Raw genomic sequence first — 19,128 nt, forward strand, 5'->3', positions numbered from 1 at the left:
TATTAGACTGTTCAAGCCAATTGCTATAAGGAAATAGAGAAACATATAAAAAATTTTGGTATAGGAGAATCTTCTTTCAAAAAGACAAATACTATCCAAACCAAATTAACTGATAAACATGCCAATATTTCACAAAAATAGGCTGATAAAGTAATTGTTGATTTTATTATTGACACAGTTCAGCCATTGTCCTTGGTTGATAATCCATCATTTACTATGATGATTAAAACTTTATCCCCTGGCACAACAGTTTTATGTCGCCAGACACTTGTGGATAAAATAGACGACAACTTCAAAGTGATGAAAGATGCTCTAATAGTAGAGTTATCAGATATATCTTATGTATGTACCACGGCAGATAGTTGGACACATAACAGAAGGTAAAAACTTATTTATATTTATAAATTGATCTGATTAAATATTTTTAGAGCTTCCTTGCCCTCAAGTGCTAGTGTAGAGAGATTATTTAGTAAAGCAAAGCTTATACTTTCTGATCGTCGCTCTAGACTTGGGGATGATAATATTGAAATGATATTATTATTAAAATGCAACAAATTAAAATAAATATTTATTTATATTGCTTATTTTTTTATAATCTAAACTAACTATATTTTTATATTTATAAATGTTTATTTTTATATATTATTTATTATACATTTACATTATAAGCAAAAAAAAATAAAAAAAATTTGTTTCATTTGTTTCTAAAAATTTTTTTATAAAAAGTAGCTTAAAAGTAGCTAAAGCTACTTTTGAAAAAAAGTAGCTAATAGCGCGCTACTTTTTTGACAAATAGCGAAAGCGGTAGCGCGCTACTTTTTTTGGCAAATAGCTATAGCGATAGCGCGCTACTTTTAAAAATAGCGTTTAACAACTCTGTTTTCATTGTATTTTTCTATAAAATATTTTAGCCTGGATCGGGCATAAAAATAAATTTCAGGGAGAGCTCTGAAAAATTGAATTTGCAGGGCTCTCGCATTGCGTAAAAATGAATCAATCTGGCATCTAATATGACTCAAATTTCTTTTAAATGATGGTATTATGATATATTCAAATTAATTTTTTTACATTTGCCAATAAGGTAAAATAAAAACGTTCATATATTAATACCTCAAAAATTAAGTGATGGCGTTAATATAAATTATTTGGCATAATATTTTAAAAAAAAAGCAAAATAAGGTATAATAATATAAAATATTCCTTCGAAAATTCAAACTTCAAATTGAATTAAATCATGATTAAAATTTAAAAATCAATTATTGCCATAAATCCTAGATATAATTATAAGCAATTAGCTGTATGTAATCTCTAAATTAAAAAAAATAATGGCGAGACGCTACTTTATTTAATAGTTTTTTAATTTTAAAAATGTTCGGAATAGCCTTCTACCGACTTTTCTGATTTATAATTTTATACAAAAACGACTTAAAAGTAAAACTATAATATAACAAATAAAATCAAACCTTAAAACATCCGTTCTCATAATGAGTTGGATCAATATACCGGCTACAGCGGAGAGTATGGGAAAATGTTGAACCATTTCAAGGCCTGGCATGGCTAAAGAAACTACCAAGTTGAAAGCGCTTTTTTGGGATGTTACCCTGGCCAGTATTTGGCACATTAACTAAAATAATGAAATATTCTAATTAAATCTGCAAATTTCGAATCGATCAATTTAGTATTCGTATAATTTTTCTAATTATTTGTTTCTTCTTTTTAATGTGATTTTCATCAATAATATTTAAGCCTAAAAAAACACTCACAAGATGCAGAAGAACCCTATAATTTCATCTTCTGATTACATAATCTTACAAATTATATTATATTTCGTTTTTAATTTAGTTTTAGGTAAATTTTAAATAAAATATCACAATAAAAAAAAATACCGCAAGTGCTAGAAAATACAAAATATTTGATTAGTTACTTTAATTAAAAAAAAATTAATTATGAATAATTGTAAATTCTTAAAAAACAATAATTCGAATAATTCAAATTTATTATTCATCAAATTGAATTTAATTGATTATCGAATAGTCTAATTTAAATAATAATTTTAAAAAATGATTTTATAATATAAAATGAAGGATAAGGATCTAGATAGTGTTACTAAACGGCTTGATTTGAGCCGATTTTTAAAAACGACTAAACTCAATATTTTATCCAGAGAAATATTACACAAGCCTGAAGATTCAAAATATAGGTGATATTATTCATTAGCGAAATTTCGAAGTTGAGACAAAGGCTAAGATTATGAGTTTGCCTTTTAAAAAAATCGGCTCATATCGAGTCGTTAAACAACACTAAATATAGATATGTATAAATGCTAAAAATTTTTACTTGAAAGAGATTAGTAAGCAGTATTTCGGCGGAGGGTCGTTCTGTGAAAGCGGTAAAAATAGCGGGACAAACTTTAGAGATCATTTCCAGAGCTCGGAGTAGTCCTACAGTTAGGTCAAAACAAGTGGCGCATAGCTTAAGCTGACGGGCATCTATGAACACTTGAACATCGGTGCGAGATGAGGCTTGTTGAATCTTAAATATTGATAATATTTTTTTTAAAAAAGTTTTGATTGAGAATGATAGAAGAAAAATATGCCAGGATTGCTATAAAAATTGTTCGAACTTGTTTGATTGATAATCTGGGCCAAAATTAAAAGTCTTTGGAAATAATATATATTATTTGCCAAAACAAGTTTATTATTTTTGTAATTCTATTTTTTAGAGGAGGCCAATTTTTAATTAGTTTTATTTTTGGACATTATTTATACATTTAAATATTAGGGCTGTGCCGATATTAAATATCGGATAAACGATATTTAGCGTTTTTAAAAAATATCGGATAGGGCAGATATTTTTTAAAAACCGATCCGATATTATTATTGTTTTTGATTATTTTATAATTGTATATATAATCATATAGTATTTTTTTATTTTATTAATAATTTCATAATAAATTAATGAAAAGAACTAAAATACAATTTATTTGTTGTAATGTTTAAAAAAAATAGTTAATTGATATTATCTGCAACAAGAAAAAGTATTTTAAAATATCTAGCAAGTCACATTCAGCTAACGTTGTAAACGGCTAGATTTAGCCAATTTTTAAAAAGGTTTAACTCAAGATTTTGGCCAAAAGTAAATTACTCAAGCTTATTGATTTTGCCCACAGATGGTATAAAGGTTTGGACTTTTATTAGAGAAATTTTGAGTAGGTAATAATATTTGCAAAAATTTTGATTTATCCCCTTTTAAAAATCGACTAAATGGAACTGTTTAACACTATACTCACCCCATATACATTGCAAATATTTTAAATGAGATTATTAATTTTTGGAGAATAAAAATACACTAGTTTTTTAAAATAGAAAATATTGATATTTTTACGACATTGAAACAATGATAGATGGTAAATAAAATGAATATAAATATCGGATCGGTTTTTAAGTAATATCCGATCGGATCGGTGAAAAATTTGTGGAGAAGCCCTATTAAATATATATTTATGTATAAATTATACAATTTACAGTTATGAATCAATTGTATGTCATTAAGTTTAACCTCCTGAAGCATTCCCACGAACTCTGAAAAAGCCCAATTCAATTGATTTAAAATGCTATTAACGGTAACCAATGCCTTCTCGGAATCCTCAGCTAACACCTTAAATAACAATTTTTTAACACACACAACAATTATTGCCAATATAAGTAAATTATTTTTGTATATTTAAATACAAATAAAACAAAAATATCAACCAAAAACGAAACAAATATTCACTTATATGAATTAATATGATTAACATATAAATTTTTTATTTGACAAAATACAATCACAACCATACAAACAGAACCATCAGGTTCATATTAAGAAATATAACATTATTGTTTAGATCAGAGAAATAACGTAATGGCAAAGCCTAGAGACAAGCGATTATGAGAAATTATTGGGTTTTAAACAAATAAAAAAATATAAAAGAAAAATAAGGCCAAAGGTAACATTCGATAATAAGTTTAGTTTAACTATAGAAATAGAAGTGAAATATATAGGATAAACTCACCTCTCCGACGTGCTTTTGATAAACAAATGAAGGCATAGGCTTTATGTAGTCTATCACATTGTTGTTGTTATGGGTAAAGACGGTAACCAGGGTATTCCTATTAGAATTAACGGTGTTATTGTCATTCAGGTTGGTCGCTTCTGAGTTTTGGGAGGTAGGAGAAGGGTTATTAGTGTTTAATGCTGTTTCATTGGTTCCTGGCTGATTTTGACGAGAGTCGTTTAATAAAAGGTCATGACTTATGGTTTCTATGTCGTTCAGAACATCTACCTCCATACCTACTGGAAGGTCTTGATCGACTTTGTTTATTTTTGCGAATTGAATATATATAGAATTTACACCTGATCATGTTTCTCAAGGAACCAGAAAATTACAAAAATAATTGCATCAAAACTCTAAAAGCGAAATAACGGAAACTTTAAGTGGGCCATAAAATCGATGCCATCACAAAAGTAAGGTAGATTAGGGTAGGGGGTGTGTAGCTTAGTGGTTAGCGGGTAACGATGAATCTAAAAAAGAACCCGAAAAATAACAATGATTCGTTGTGTAGGGATTTAAAGATAGTAGTAGACAAGAATTAAAGATATTTATTTAAGTGGTAATAAAATAATAATTGTTTATCACTATATATCAGTATATATATAATATTAATTGCGGTAGAAGTTAATTTATATAATATTACTACATGCATCGAATAATTTTAAAAATAGAGAAAAAAAATTTGTTACATTGGGAAAAGGATGAAATAATAATTAATAAGCCTCCAATTCATAAAAAAAGGGTGGGAGGAGAGGGTCAATATAGCTCTCGATACTAGTCTTTCGTAAGTATAATTTTAATTTTTACACTATATGGGGCTAATTGACCTTATAGTTGTAATTTGTATAATTCCATTAATGGATTAACTTTAAATACTACATTATAATAGGCCTTATATTAAGATAAATAAATGTAATACTGCATTATTATTTAACAAAAAGAAATTTAATTATCCATTATGTATAGCAGCAAAACAATATACAAAAATAAATTAGTACACACATCAAATAAAATTTTAAAAAATGAAGAAAAAAAATACAATAAAAATTTACATGACGTGTCAAAGGGTTGAGAAAATTGTCATAAAATATTACATTCTATTGGAGAGAGGAATGCGATTATTGTAATAAATGTTGATTCAATATAATAGAATACATTATATTACATGTGGGAATGGGATGGGATAATTGTAATTAATATTGATTCAATATAATAGAATACAATAATATATTATATTATGAAATTAGATCCATATTTTATATCGAATGATGTTAAAGATAATGATAAAAAAACGTGCAGCATTAATTTCACCTTTATCAAATTATGAATTAAACAAATTATTACTAAACTTCGCCTAGAAAACGTTGAATAAAATTAAAAATTATGATATTACATAGATATTAATAACTAATGAGAAAAAAATTAATCCACTAGAAAGCTTCCAGTTGGCAAAAAGAATGGAAAGGAAGAGAAACAAATTTAGAATTTTCTAATTCATTAAAATCGTTAGTTTAAGATGCCTAAAGACAGATATGAAGAAAATTTAAATACAATAATCAATGGATTTATTAAGATAAAAATCTAAAAACAATAATATTTTTAATAAATGACATCGGTATTTAGTTAAGTCGAAAAATTATTAAGAACGATGGATCTGATCAAAGAAAAAGAGGTTAAAAAGGTATATATTTTAACGTAAAAAGATAGACCTAGTTCTAAACGATTCAGCGAATGATAATATAAAAGGTAAGGAGATTAGATATACATAAAATGATAATAACGAATACCATTATATAGATATCAAAGAAGAGAAAATGATAATTATAATAGATATAATCATAAAAATTATTAAAGATAACAATTTCCCAAAGTAGACAAAGCTAAAATAACTATTACCCACAGAAATATATAACGATATTAGCAGATACGATGCTTATAACAATTATAACCACAACATACGCTTATTACGATCAAAAAAATGTTTCAAATGCGGTAACGGTTACCATTTAACAGGATTATAACAAAAAAAAACGAGATGGATAATAAGTATTCTAAAGAAAAACTTAAGATCAGTCATCCAAGTATATAGGGTAGAAAAATAAATATGATTCTGTACACAGGAGCCTTAGTATCAATAATTTTTATTAATGACAAGTAACAAAATTAACTCTGCTAAGACGATTTATAAGAAATTAAAAACATACGAAGAAAACGAAATCGCTATCATAGGCAGCATACGTAAAAATAAAAGAAAGTGTAAACTATCTACCAGATTATGGTAAAATCTGATGGACCATCGCTATAGGAATAAATTGGAAAAAGAAATACAAAGAATTATTATGGAGAAGCAATACTAGCAGGGACAGTAGACACATACGATATAAATTAGAGGTCTGCAAAAGTAGGCACGGCCCGAACCGGGCCCATTTTTATAAAAAGAAATCGGGTTCGGACTGAGCCGGGCTTAATATTTTTAAAAAAAATTCGGGCCGGGTCTGGTCAGGCTTTGCAAAATTTTCAATATATCTAAATTTATTAATTTTATGTTGAATTTTTAATGTAAAATAAAAATATTTGATTTTATTTATAGAAACTAGACGCCATATAACATATATCATTTATTTTGGGTAATTATAAAAATTAATTTCTATATTTAAATAAATTCGGGGCGGCAAAACTTGTTAAAAAAAATTTCGGGCCGGGCCGGGCCTGGCTTGAAAAATTAGGCCGGATGCAGATCAATAATATAAATAATGACAAGGCAATTTATACAATATAGAACAAGAGTTAAAAGATTTAACGGACAAATATGCTACAATATTTGACAAAAAGCTAGGGGAATTAAATAATATGGAAATCAGTTTAAGTATAAAAGACAATGTAACCTCAAATTTTTGCGCCCCTAGGAAAATTACTGCCCTAGAAGATAAATTTGATATTGAATTAATAAAAGACTTAATAGATTCAATAAAATTTTCAGAATGGACCAGTCCTCTAGTGCCAATATTTAAAGTAAACGATAATATTAGGTTATGTATGGCTTATAAAATAAAAATAAACCACTGGATGATACCGGATATATATCTCATTCCAGGAATATAAAATAAAATAAATTAGGAAAAGGCGATACCACCAAATGGTAAAAGATCCGGATTCAAAAAAGTATTTACCCATTAACACCAACAAAGGCTTAATTGCAAATAAAGATATAAATAAAATTAGTACAACCGTGATTTTTTAAATGATTATTTTTTAAAGAACAGTGACATATAAAAAAATAAAACATAATAGTAAAAAACATAACAAAAATAATTTCAAAAAATTTTCTTTATGATTGTCTTAAGTTTGTAGAACTCGAAAAAGGGTGCTTTGTTAAATTATATCTCTAATAGCTGACCATATTAATGAAATATCAATTATAGTGTTAAACGGCTCGATTTGAGCCGATTTTTAAAAACGGCAAACTCAATATATTAGCGAGCTCGAGATTTCATTAATAGATGTCCAAACCTTTGTGCCATATAATAAGGAAAATGTTAAGGCTTGCATAATATTCTTCTGCCTATAGCCGGGTTTAAATCGAGCCGTTTAACAACACTAATCAATTATTCAAATAGTATCCTATGTTACCATTTTTGAAACGTATAGATCCTATAAAGAGCAATTAAAAGATCTATCAAATCAACACCACCCATTTTTTTATATATAATTTTACACTTCCTCGAGATCTAATTATAAATGTGAGTTTTGTTTTTCTACCGAGCCTTTCGATGCTCCCTAATGGAAAGGCTCCAAAAAAATACTTAATAAATGCACTGCCCGGTTGTCGCACTACTTTACATATCGTGATTTTACGTTATTACATACTGTCTCCTTTTCTTCAGATGTATATCGTCCTTTTTTACGTATATTTTTGTATATTTTTGTTACCAACAAAAATATAATTTGATAGACGGTTTGCCTTACCTGTAACATGGCATTGAAATCCCACCGGGGCTAGCACTATTTGTAGTTTTGCACTGCAAAACCAATTATCAAAAAATATTTATAATTAATAATTTGTAGAATATGTTCTATTAGTCTCAACATTGAATCCCCACTAGCACCAATGTCAGGTATGTGCTTTATTTCTTCATTGTAAATTTCAAAATTATAGACCATTTCATCATTAATGCATAATAAAAACATTTTATACCCTATTTTCGAGGATTAAACTGATTCATTCTATTTTTTCCTTTGGAAAAAATTATTTTTTCATACATATCTAACATTTCAACAAGCTCTATTATTGGACCCCACCTCCAAGCCTAATTGTATGTAAGTGGCCAACTTTCCTCACCATGTGAATTCATTGTACTATTATCATTTAAATGGATGTTGGTTTAGATTAGACCCTATTTGTTACGGGACATAATATCTGATAGAATTCTCAATTGTTGATATGAGTAATATCTACTGCGAGGATAAGTAGGTTCATGAATAATCTCCTTCTATTGAGGTACATATAAGGACCTTTTATCAGATGGCTGCCACTTTAGTTTTCTAATATTTTCATGTCCCTCCTGATCTACATCTAAAGAATCATCACTGTAATCTGATATATCTTGATTATCCAAACGCATCTAAAACCTCAATATCACTACTGGCAGAATATTAGCCGTATTCACAATTTATTCTCGATCTGAGTAAAAAATAAATAAAATGCATGAATATTAAATTAAATTTGAATGCTATTTTTATTACAATAATAAATATTTTTAGAAGATATTAAAAAGTATTTTTAAAGCGTTTGCAAGCAAAATTCGCTAAAAAAAATTATTTTATCGCCCAAATAAAATGAACTAAGGTTCAAGAAACCATTTATAACTTATTCATATTAAACATATATTTAATTAGAAAAATTTTAGTACATAGCTTTATATGCGCAAACTGTGTTGTACACAGAATAAGCTATAAAAAATATAAATATTGTAAATAACTCTCAAATGAAATACGGATATTCGAAAGACAATGTTATTAAAAGATGGTAAAGAAATTTAGTTATTTATAAAATAAGCGAACAGATGATTTTGATTAGTATATGTAATTGAAACATATTGTTACTATAAATAAACACTAGTCGTTGATGATTTAAAAGCAATAATAGATTTTAAATACGAATTTTCTGAAAAATTTAGATACCGAATTGACTATAAAGGATTAAATGAAATAAATAATCAACGATTGATTATAAAATTAATAATGTAATATTTATTTCCAAAATAATTATACAATTTTAGCTTATTAAATCTATTATTTAGTTTATATTTATTACCGATTAAGAATGAATAATAAAAAAGAAACTAAACATACATCTAACCAATCTAGCCTGGGGTTTTGGAGGTTTGGTGTATCTGAACCCGTATCCATTTCCTTTCCAAAATCGAACGAGTATCCAATTAGTTTGAGCCCAGGGTCTGTTTTCGTAAGGCTTTAGCAAGGCCTTGACTATTTCAATTCTTTCCTCCCGATCAAGATTAACTTCCATGCATTTAAGGGCGCCAGGGGAACATGCGCAGTCGGCTAGGGCTACAGTCCGAGAGGGTAATGGTGTAAATAAACGCGATTTTAAATTTAAAAAAAAATGATAATAATTAGGTGATTTAATCTAGCTGAAAGGTCAATTAAGTGTTTGGTAAAATGAATTCAACAATATTAAAAGGAGTAAATGAATATCCGATTTTAAAAATGAATATATAAATTTTTTTTAAAAAATGAGTGTTTTTAAACAAACCAGGGAAGTGAAACGAACCGTTATAAGGGATACGGTTAGCTTCATTATTGGTATAAAGGTTTAACTAGAGACGCTGACGCAATATAACTTTGTTATACACACTTTTGAAGAGAGAAAACTTTTCTTGCATTCTATGGTCAATTGTAGTGCAGAGTAAATTTAATTTTCATCTTCGCTTCTTATTTTGATGGCTTTTAAATGGTTTATCATTATTATAAAATATGTACTAACAACATTTCATTTTTTTTTGAAAATGAAGTTTTCATATTTTTATATAATTTATTTATCATTTAAATTTTTTTAGGCTTCTTTGGATGTTTTGAAAGATCTAAATAAGCCCTTTTTTATTTTCGAGATAATAATTATTTCATTTGTGATATTCTAACAATAATTAGATAATAAAAATAAGAAGGATTTATTAATCAAATTAAAATGATTAATTTATCAAATTATATAGTGCAAAACGGATTTATTTATCAGCCGCCTAATATAATCAATCATTTATAAAAGTAATATTAACATATTTGATACATAGGGTTAGCCGTTGTTTCCGAGCAGAAACTCTTCAGAGAACAAAATATGTAAACAACATTTTTTATATTTTGTTCTCATTAAAAAAATGTCAATACCCCTATTTTTTACGTACTTTCGAACATATTCTGATTTAAAACGAGCAATTATTTAAAAAAATAATTTTACATTAAACTAATCATTTATTCATTAAAAGTTAGCGAAATATCCATAAAATTTAGAAAAAAATTTAGTGTTGTAAATCTTTATATAAAAGAAAACTTATATATTATTTTTTACGAGGATTATTTTGCCTTATAAGTTATAAAAAGTATGGGAATTATATTCTAAAAAAAAATTATGTTAAACCAGATTCGCAAAATTATATAATAAAATTTAATAAGCAAATAAAAATTATACATCATAATAATAAGATATTTAAAATATTTATAGGTAAACCTTGTGTAAGGCGATCTCTAAGCTCAGAATTGACTATTTTAGTGGAATCACGAGCGAAAAATAAGGAAACAAGTCGCACGTACGTTTTTAGCAAGGACGCAAGATCTTATTGTTGGTCATCAAATAAAAACAAACGATTTATACGGATATATAGCACTTTAAATCTAGTTATTATCACTTCCCATTCTAACTTATAATAATAAAGTAGGTTTAATTTTTTTTAAAGAGGGTTGCTTGGCTGGGTTCAAACTCTGCTTCGATCAATTTTACAATAGGGCTATTTTTCTTAAAAACAAGATAATTTTAGTTTCTTTTTAAAATGTAGAGGGTATGGAGGAAATCCCAAAAGGAAATGATTTTGACCCTAGCTATATTTGTATAAAAGTGGACCACTCTTGCTTTTTATTAGCGCAGATTATCCATGTTGATTAAAATTAGAATGGCTAAAGTGGTTAGTCAATAATATGCAATAAAACGGAGAAAAGTAATCCTCCAAGCTCAATTTTTCAGTAGAAACCATAATTATAAATATTAGTTCAAAAAAAATATATAGATAAGGTAATGGGGCAGTAAAAAAATTATATATTGGTGAAGGGTGGATCTATTGGGGATCACTAAGAGAAATGGAAAACAATCAGGAAATCACGAGAAAGGATTGGGATAGGCGATAGGTAATGTCATGAGAAGATATAGGCTGGAATAGTTTGGACATATTGAGCGGAAGGCGAAGGACGATCGAGTGAAGAGATTCACTATGTTAGATATGAAACAAGACCCAGAGAGAGGTATAATCACAAACTATATGAATTTGGTAGAAAATATGCAAAGAATGTGTCTAGCCAATGTTGATGTCCGTGATCGAGAAAAATGGAGAAAGGGGATATTAGGGTAAACCTGATATTAAACGAAGAAGACTAAGCAGCAACCTGCAGGCCAGGTGGAATCTTATCTTCTTTTTATTCTCCGTTTAATGGCGATTTCGGTGGGCCAGTTTCCCCTCTGATTTTCCTTTTCCATTTTTGACGGTCCTTAAGTATCAATATTTGTAAGATTCATTTTTCTTATACCCGCCGATATCACCTTTATCCACGTTATATCGGGCCTTCCTCTAGCTTTTGTTCAACTACTTCCATCACTTTACCCAGTCATCTTTTGTCTTACGTTCCACATGCTAAAACCATCTTAGTCTTTAGTCTATTTCTTTGCATCACCATTCCAATCACTTCATTCCATTCCCATTCTTGTTCGCAATTCCTTACAAGTTTTTCTCTCTCAGAGACACCCCACACATTCATCTAATCATTCTCATCTCTGTTCTTTCCAATTTGACTTTGTGAACCGTTTTCATTGCCCATGTTTCGAAGTCATAAACTAAACAACTCCTCACACAGCTTACATAAACTTTCTCCTTTAACATCAAAGAGAATTTTTATTTGTTAGAATAGACGACATCTCTCTGAACTTCTTTTATGATAACTATTAATAAATTTTTCACTTCACGATATCGTTAAGAACTCTCATTTATATTTTAAAGGCAAATGAATTATCCTATAATTGTATTTTTACTAGGTATGTCTGACATAAGCGCAGTAGGATGGAAATTGTTTTTGAGATCGGAAAAGGCGTTCAAACATGTTTCAAGATAAAATTCGGGCAAGAATAGATAAAGATTACCCCCCTTAGATAGAGCATTGTTAATGGTACGTAAAATGGCACCTAATAGCCAGGCCACGTTTTCTTGCTTCTCCTGTTAAAATGTAATAAATATATAAAAATAAAAATATAGAAAAAGAAGAAATATTTTTATTATTTTATTCTGACGAGATTATGCGAATTTGTGTATATATTTTTTAAGGGGTATGTGTCAAAAAATATCCTTCCGTTTTAAGTTTATGAATAATACATTCACAATAAAATTAAAAGAATAATAAACAAAGGATACTAGAAAAAAGATAAACAGAAATTAATTTAATTTAATAGATTCCTGTGAACGGTTATTGATAGGTTTGAAATTTAAATATCGTATTTTCTTAAAATATTAAAACATTGCATTCGTAAAGATTTAGTTATAAGAAAAAATATAGTAAGTTGTTTTTATCAATATAACTGCTTAATCAGTTAAAAAAAAAATTTTTAAATGAAAAATTGATATATAAGAGTGAATTAAGCTAATTAAACTTTTTTTTTAAGCAGGAATTAAAAAAAAATATAAATTATACAAATTAACAGAAATAAAATGGTAACTTTAGAAAAAACGACTATCCTAATCCAAGCTAATAACCGGGCTTGTTCAAGCGCGTTTCTAAGGAATATCTGTTTGGAACGTTCTAGCTCTGTTTTAACCGCTATTTTCTGAAGAATATAAAATCTTTTGTAAATCAATATAAAAAAATGGCTGCAACAGTGGAAGTAAAATAGATAAGCAACTTGCGAGGATCTATTTGAGAAGTGTCATTTTGATAAAAAAAAATATAGATACTTTATTATAGGAATGCTCTACTCAGCATTTTTTTTAAAAATTGAGTTAGCTTTAAAATGAATAATGATTAGAAGCTATGATTATATATATTTTTATATCTAATTTTAGATTTAAAAAAAATAAGAGTATTAAAGTTTATGAATATTTTAATTATTTGAGAAAACCTCTATAAGTACCATCAACTTATCTTGACGACTTTAGCAAACCCATTGATAAATATGATCTTATCATTGACATATAACACTTACCTAGACTTAATAAATTATTCATTAAAAAATGAATCCTGAAGCTTCGCGTTTAGCTGAATACAAATCAGCTGGTGACAAGTCATTTTCGTTTCTATTATAAGAATTAAATAATGAAGCTCTAATTTTTTCCAAAGTTTTCATAATTATAAGAAAACAAGATAGCGAGTCACCAGCTGATTTACACATTCAAATAAATGAATTGTCAGTTTTCAATGCCAAAGTTCCTTACCGGTCTATGGAGGTTATATAAATTTTTTAATAATTTACGTTAGGTGGGCAAACGTTTATCTTAGTTTGAATGGAGGTTATTGTTTTCAGATATTCCTTGATTATGTCACGGACCTTTGCCATCTTATTAAAAAAATATATATTATTAAGATATTTAATAAATATTAAGTTATTAACAAATCTACATTAGTGGCAAACAAACTTTCTTTCTTTCAAAAAAAAGAAAGAAAGAACAAAATTAAAAGATATAAAGAAAAATAGTGATAATAAAAAAAAATTTTGGATATAGATTAAAGTCAATCAGTATAATTCACTTATAAATTACCATTGTTTATAATGACTTTATCGTATTTACTATTTTGATTTTTGACGTGAAAAATAAACGAGTTATACTACTATATATAGTAGTAATTGCTCCTGAATGGACAGGTCAGAATCTGACAATATTCATTTTGACTGGACCCGGATATTTTAAAGAAATTTGGGATCAGAAACGCCTAAAAAATTGGACCAGAATTTAAATTAATAAAATTTGTATCGTAAAAATTATTTAATATTATGAGGGATGGGTGGGGATAATTTTTCTTTATAAGAAATGATGTTTTTTGTAACATTAAAAATTTATTATAATTAATCATATTTTAAAAAATGACAATTTCGAACACAAATAATAAAATATTGGAAAATACAAATTAATGAGTGAATATAATATTGCTAAAAAATTATAGCTATATAACTGGGTATGTAAATCACAATAAAATATAAAATCAAACATTATATGATGATTTGAAAAGTTAATTACGATTGCACCTTTTTCCCAATAATTAGTATGTAATTGAGAATTAAATCTCTATCTATATTAAGTAAAGTTAGTCCATTCAATTGATTTTCTGATGTCGTACTTATGAGATAGGATATTCTCTGTAATGAAGAAAATGTCCTCTCATTAATACTTGTGTTGCCATATTTTAAATATGGCGTTTCTTGAAGGATTACTTATTAAAATTTATTTTTCATACCAAAATTAAAATTCTGAAATTATTTAGCAATCAGATATGGCCTTTCGATACATTTATATTCTCTGAATAAAGAGCAAAATATTTAATTTTTAATATCAAGTAACATATCCTAAGACGGATTTCAAGATAGTATGTAAATTGGCTATAGCCATTTAATAATCGTTAATTAATTTGAGTAAAAAAATGTAACCAGAAGTGGAATAAAAATGGTTATTTTTATAATTATCCTCAATTGAGCCCAAGTTAATATTAAAACGATTCTTTGCTTAGGTGTAAGGTGAGGTTTGCGAATCTCAAAATCATATAATCGCGCTTTCGATTAAACAGTCACATATATCAAGTAAAATTATTGGTCGATATTATCTCTTAGTTTTCAAAGTTGTAGTATAATAATAATATTCGTTTAACCAGAGCCAAATCCATATCATTTTTATTGAAAAATATTACATAAAATTGTTGGGTAATTAAATAATTTAGTACATTCTAATGTGAAAAAAATCGGTTTTCCTATTGAATCTATTAATATACCAGCTTCAGATATAATATCCGGTTCAGGCCTTTCTGATATTTCTCCATGAACAATCAAAATAGGTTCTTCTAGATCCAAAAATTTTGTAACACCTTGATGTCGAAAACTCCAACGTGACGTTCATACCTTTTGTAAGTTTTTTCAGAAAATTGTGTCTAAAAATAATTAATAACCTCCTGAAGACCTTATTTCCTCCTTATCTATCTTTTCAGAGTCTTCATTTCGTTCAATAATTTTATTTGCAATCATTGTGCATAAGATTTTGAATTTTCTGATTATTGGGTTTGGTCTGTATATTTTCTATTAAATTATATTACCTTTAGGTTTTTGGTTGATAAAATTTTCATATATCCGTCAGTGTTTAAGGTTTAAAAAAATGTAAAAAAATATGCTTTATATTTTCGTGGGAAAAAAATATTAATATACAAGGAAGAAATATAAAAATTAATTTTAACTTTTTTACAGTTTAAAATAGAATATAACCTATTTGAAATAGAATACTTTGCGTTTCACAATTCATGAAACTTTTTATATTTCTTCAAATAATTTAGCTATGGGGTATTCCCCTCTCCCCGCTGGCTACGCGCCTGTTTGATATGATTATTTCCACAAAAAAAATACTTTGGAAGTATGCTTGTGTCCCGATACGTGATACAAAAGAATGGCACCGTCCAATAACTCTATGAGGGATGAGGAAGATGCTTCAGACCTACTTTTGGGATTTACGGTGAACGATTTGTCTTTATAATGCAAAAAATAAAAATATAAGAAATATCATTTCAGTGCATGTCGATTATCATTTAATGTCTGATACAGTTTATATATCATGTTTGAGTTTAAAACTAAAAAAAATGTCGTTACTATCACGTGATCGGAGTGAATAAAGAAATATCAATATTAACTAAGAGGACAAGGATTTTAAAGTAAGAAACTTATATAAAATAATGTCATAATAGTTACAAATATTTAGATAGTCAAGCTTATTTGACATCGTAAATTACCAGAAAGTTCCACATTGGCTTTGGAATGGCCAGAACCTCCACTTAGTCCTGTATTTTGGGATAAATCGCTACTTGGATTGCAGCTCGGGTTATGATCGCGAAGATTAAGGTAAGATGTCGAACTTTGATTGGATGCGATGGGATTTAGGGATTCGGAATTGAGTAATTCCGAGTTTAGTTCCGTTTCGTAAGTTTTTTTGAGATAAGACATGAGACCGGCCAGCCTTTGAAGGTCGAAATAATTGAGTGAATCATCGTAAAAGTTTTGACAGGGAACAAAGGCTTCTATAAGTTGTAATAAATGAAAGGTTAAAAAATGAAATATTTCAAAAAATTATTTAAGGATAGATCTGAACTTGATTTCCATTTTTAAACTTTATTATCAACAAAAATTTAGATGTAAAAATAGCGTTTGAAGCTGTCTAAAAAGAATAAGGCTATTTAGATTTAACGCGTATTTGCTTTATTATATCGAAAAAAATATATAAATAACAATTAATATTTATTTAATACACAAGTTCGTTCTTTCTTTCAAATAGGGTGCCATAGTTCAAAACTTGTTTAGACTCTGCTTCAAAAAAAGACGAACTAGGACACGGCTTGAAAGATTTTTTTTAACTCTTTTTCCACAAAATAAGCATACATACTTCATCCTTCGGTCGATAGTTTGGGTAAATTATTAGTAAATTTTTTTTTTACATGCAATCAAGTTGGCCGTAGTCTAAGACATAGTTAGCAAAAACATGATAAATGATCAGCTACACCAAAATTGCAATTTAACACCGTTATAAGAAAGCAAAAAATATGTTTGTTAGATGTTCTGATAGAGGTATGGTTTATTAGTTCAAAATATGAGTGATGTTTAAAAAAAACAATGTATAAATTCAATAACTTATATAGCATGGCGACTTACAGAGATAAACATTTAAAGGCCTGGCCCGGGTTTTATATTTCCCGGTTCGGCATGTAAAAAGCATTATGATAACTTTGAAAATATGACAGTCGCAAAAACATAATTAATAATAGGAATGTACCGATATTTTACCCATTTTAAAATAAACAAGAAATAAAAAAATTCATTTGAAAACGTTTTAAAAAAAGAGACTTGAAGCAAGAAAAAAACATTTCCCTCCCTCCCTTTCCCATCCACACTACCCTCCATCTACACTCCCATGTCCCTAAACATATGTAACAAGAAATATAAAGAAATTAAATAAATTTCATAAATTTTTTAAAAAGGTTTTAAAAAAGAGACTTTTGAAGCAGGAAAGATATTTGGTAGTGTACTAAAATAGAAAAGGTGACTGCAAAGGGGGGTAATTAGCAATATTAAAGGGCTTACAGGTCTTTAATATATATATAATACATATTTTTTCTATATATGCAAAAAACCTGAATTAGGGACGGCTCTATAAGAGTATTTTTGATGGTATTTATCCCATTCGAATCTCAGTTCTTTAACCAAGTGGTGAAAAGTGCAAAGAATGGCTGGATAAGGGCATTTACTAAAAGGGTGATGCATCTAAAAAAAAATTTGCAGATTGTTTAAAAAATTATGATTTTTTTCTAAAAATAAAATTAATGAAAAAACATTAAAAACTGAAAAAAATAGACATTCACACTACATTATAAATTGCTCCCAACACTTCGCCTTCTCCCTTTTTCTACTTATACTATTTATGCGTTAATTTATTTGGACGTGAACGCTGGAATTATCTTACAAAAATAGCTATTTAAATCAAGATTAATTTCAGATTAGACTCTTATATTTAAGGTATAAAAAAAGGCATAAGAAGCCAAATAAAATCATAGGTGAACTTCCATTCACAAGTTTGAATATTTAGAAATTGCTTCGATTTGCAAAAACTCGCCAATGACCTTTTTATACAGTTTAAGAAAGACAAAGTTTCTATTTTAATAATCATGTGCTAAAAAACATGTTTCTAAGAATTATTATAAAGCTCTAATTATATATATATGTAGGCCTCAAAAATTTTCATAAAATATCTTATGATTGAAAATAGACATAATGGAGACATTCCTGTGTGTGCCCCAATATGATTAAAAAAAACATGTATCTAATAATTATTCGAGCGTTAGGGTGAAGATAGCTGGCCAAATAAAAAATAGAGCTATTCCTATTGTAAAAAATAGTATGACAAAAATTACAAGATTTCCTAGTGTGCACTGTCTCTTAATAGAATGAATTGAACTGATTTGGCTTTATTACTGAAACCTAAATTGTATTGGGGCATGTTGCTCGGGCTGTTTGTAGCGTTAAATACCGCACTGCCTGAACAAATAGCTTTACTATAAATGAGGCGTAAAGGAGCAAATGTAAGCGCTAGGCATAAATGTACTTGCTTTCATTTTTCTTAATTTCATCATTTAAAGGTAGATATAATAAATCAAATTTCCGGCCTCCCATTATCATTTTCGAACTTTAACTCTATTATATATAATAGAATTTCCAGTGAGATTTTCCACGAAATGACTTATTAACTCACCAATGAATGTGTTTACCTTTAAAATAAATCTTTTCTAAGTAAGAGACCAGAGGATAAATAAACAGGTTCAGGTTTGAATAGATATAAAATGGTAGGATATATATTTAAAAAAAGTTTACTATATTGAGATTAAGGTTTTGACGAATGAAATCCCGAAATTTTTTAAGGAATAAATATCGACTAGATACTCCGTTTAGAGTATCCCTGTTGTTCAATAACATTTTAATAATTTCTTGCTGCAAATCTTCGATTTCTGAATTATTTTTTGGCAATATATATTAA

The 19,128-nt window shown here is 27.8% G+C and overlaps 1 protein-coding gene across 3 annotated transcripts in view; it reads right to left on the minus strand.

The window, feature by feature from the left end:
* LOC135925037 (E3 ubiquitin-protein ligase RNF123-like) overlaps window positions 1-19,128 on the minus strand; it is a 68,910-nt gene that overhangs the window by 12,877 nt on the left and 36,905 nt on the right. For all 3 annotated transcript variants that reach the window (XM_065460176.1, XM_065460175.1, XM_065460177.1), the window contains exons 17-29: window positions 18,966-19,099; window positions 17,732-17,861; window positions 16,340-16,624; window positions 15,960-16,078; window positions 13,830-13,913; window positions 13,080-13,187; window positions 12,402-12,582; window positions 10,836-10,940; window positions 9,446-9,661; window positions 4,055-4,353; window positions 3,559-3,657; window positions 2,338-2,532; window positions 1,464-1,624 (exon numbers count right to left, since the gene is read on the minus strand). In XM_065460176.1, the coding sequence (XP_065316248.1) occupies window positions 1,464-1,624; window positions 2,338-2,532; window positions 3,559-3,657; window positions 4,055-4,353; window positions 9,446-9,661; window positions 10,836-10,940; window positions 12,402-12,582; window positions 13,080-13,187; window positions 13,830-13,913; window positions 15,960-16,078; window positions 16,340-16,624; window positions 17,732-17,861; window positions 18,966-19,099 (2,116 nt within the window). The remainder of the gene's footprint in view (window positions 1-1,463; window positions 1,625-2,337; window positions 2,533-3,558; window positions 3,658-4,054; window positions 4,354-9,445; window positions 9,662-10,835; window positions 10,941-12,401; window positions 12,583-13,079; window positions 13,188-13,829; window positions 13,914-15,959; window positions 16,079-16,339; window positions 16,625-17,731; window positions 17,862-18,965; window positions 19,100-19,128) is intronic.

This window comes from Gordionus sp. m RMFG-2023, chromosome 2 (assembly GCF_954871325.1).
Source record: "Gordionus sp. m RMFG-2023 chromosome 2, tfGorSpeb1-WG-v2, whole genome shotgun sequence".
NCBI lineage: Eukaryota > Metazoa > Nematomorpha > Gordioida > Chordodea > Parachordodidae > Gordionus > Gordionus sp. m RMFG-2023.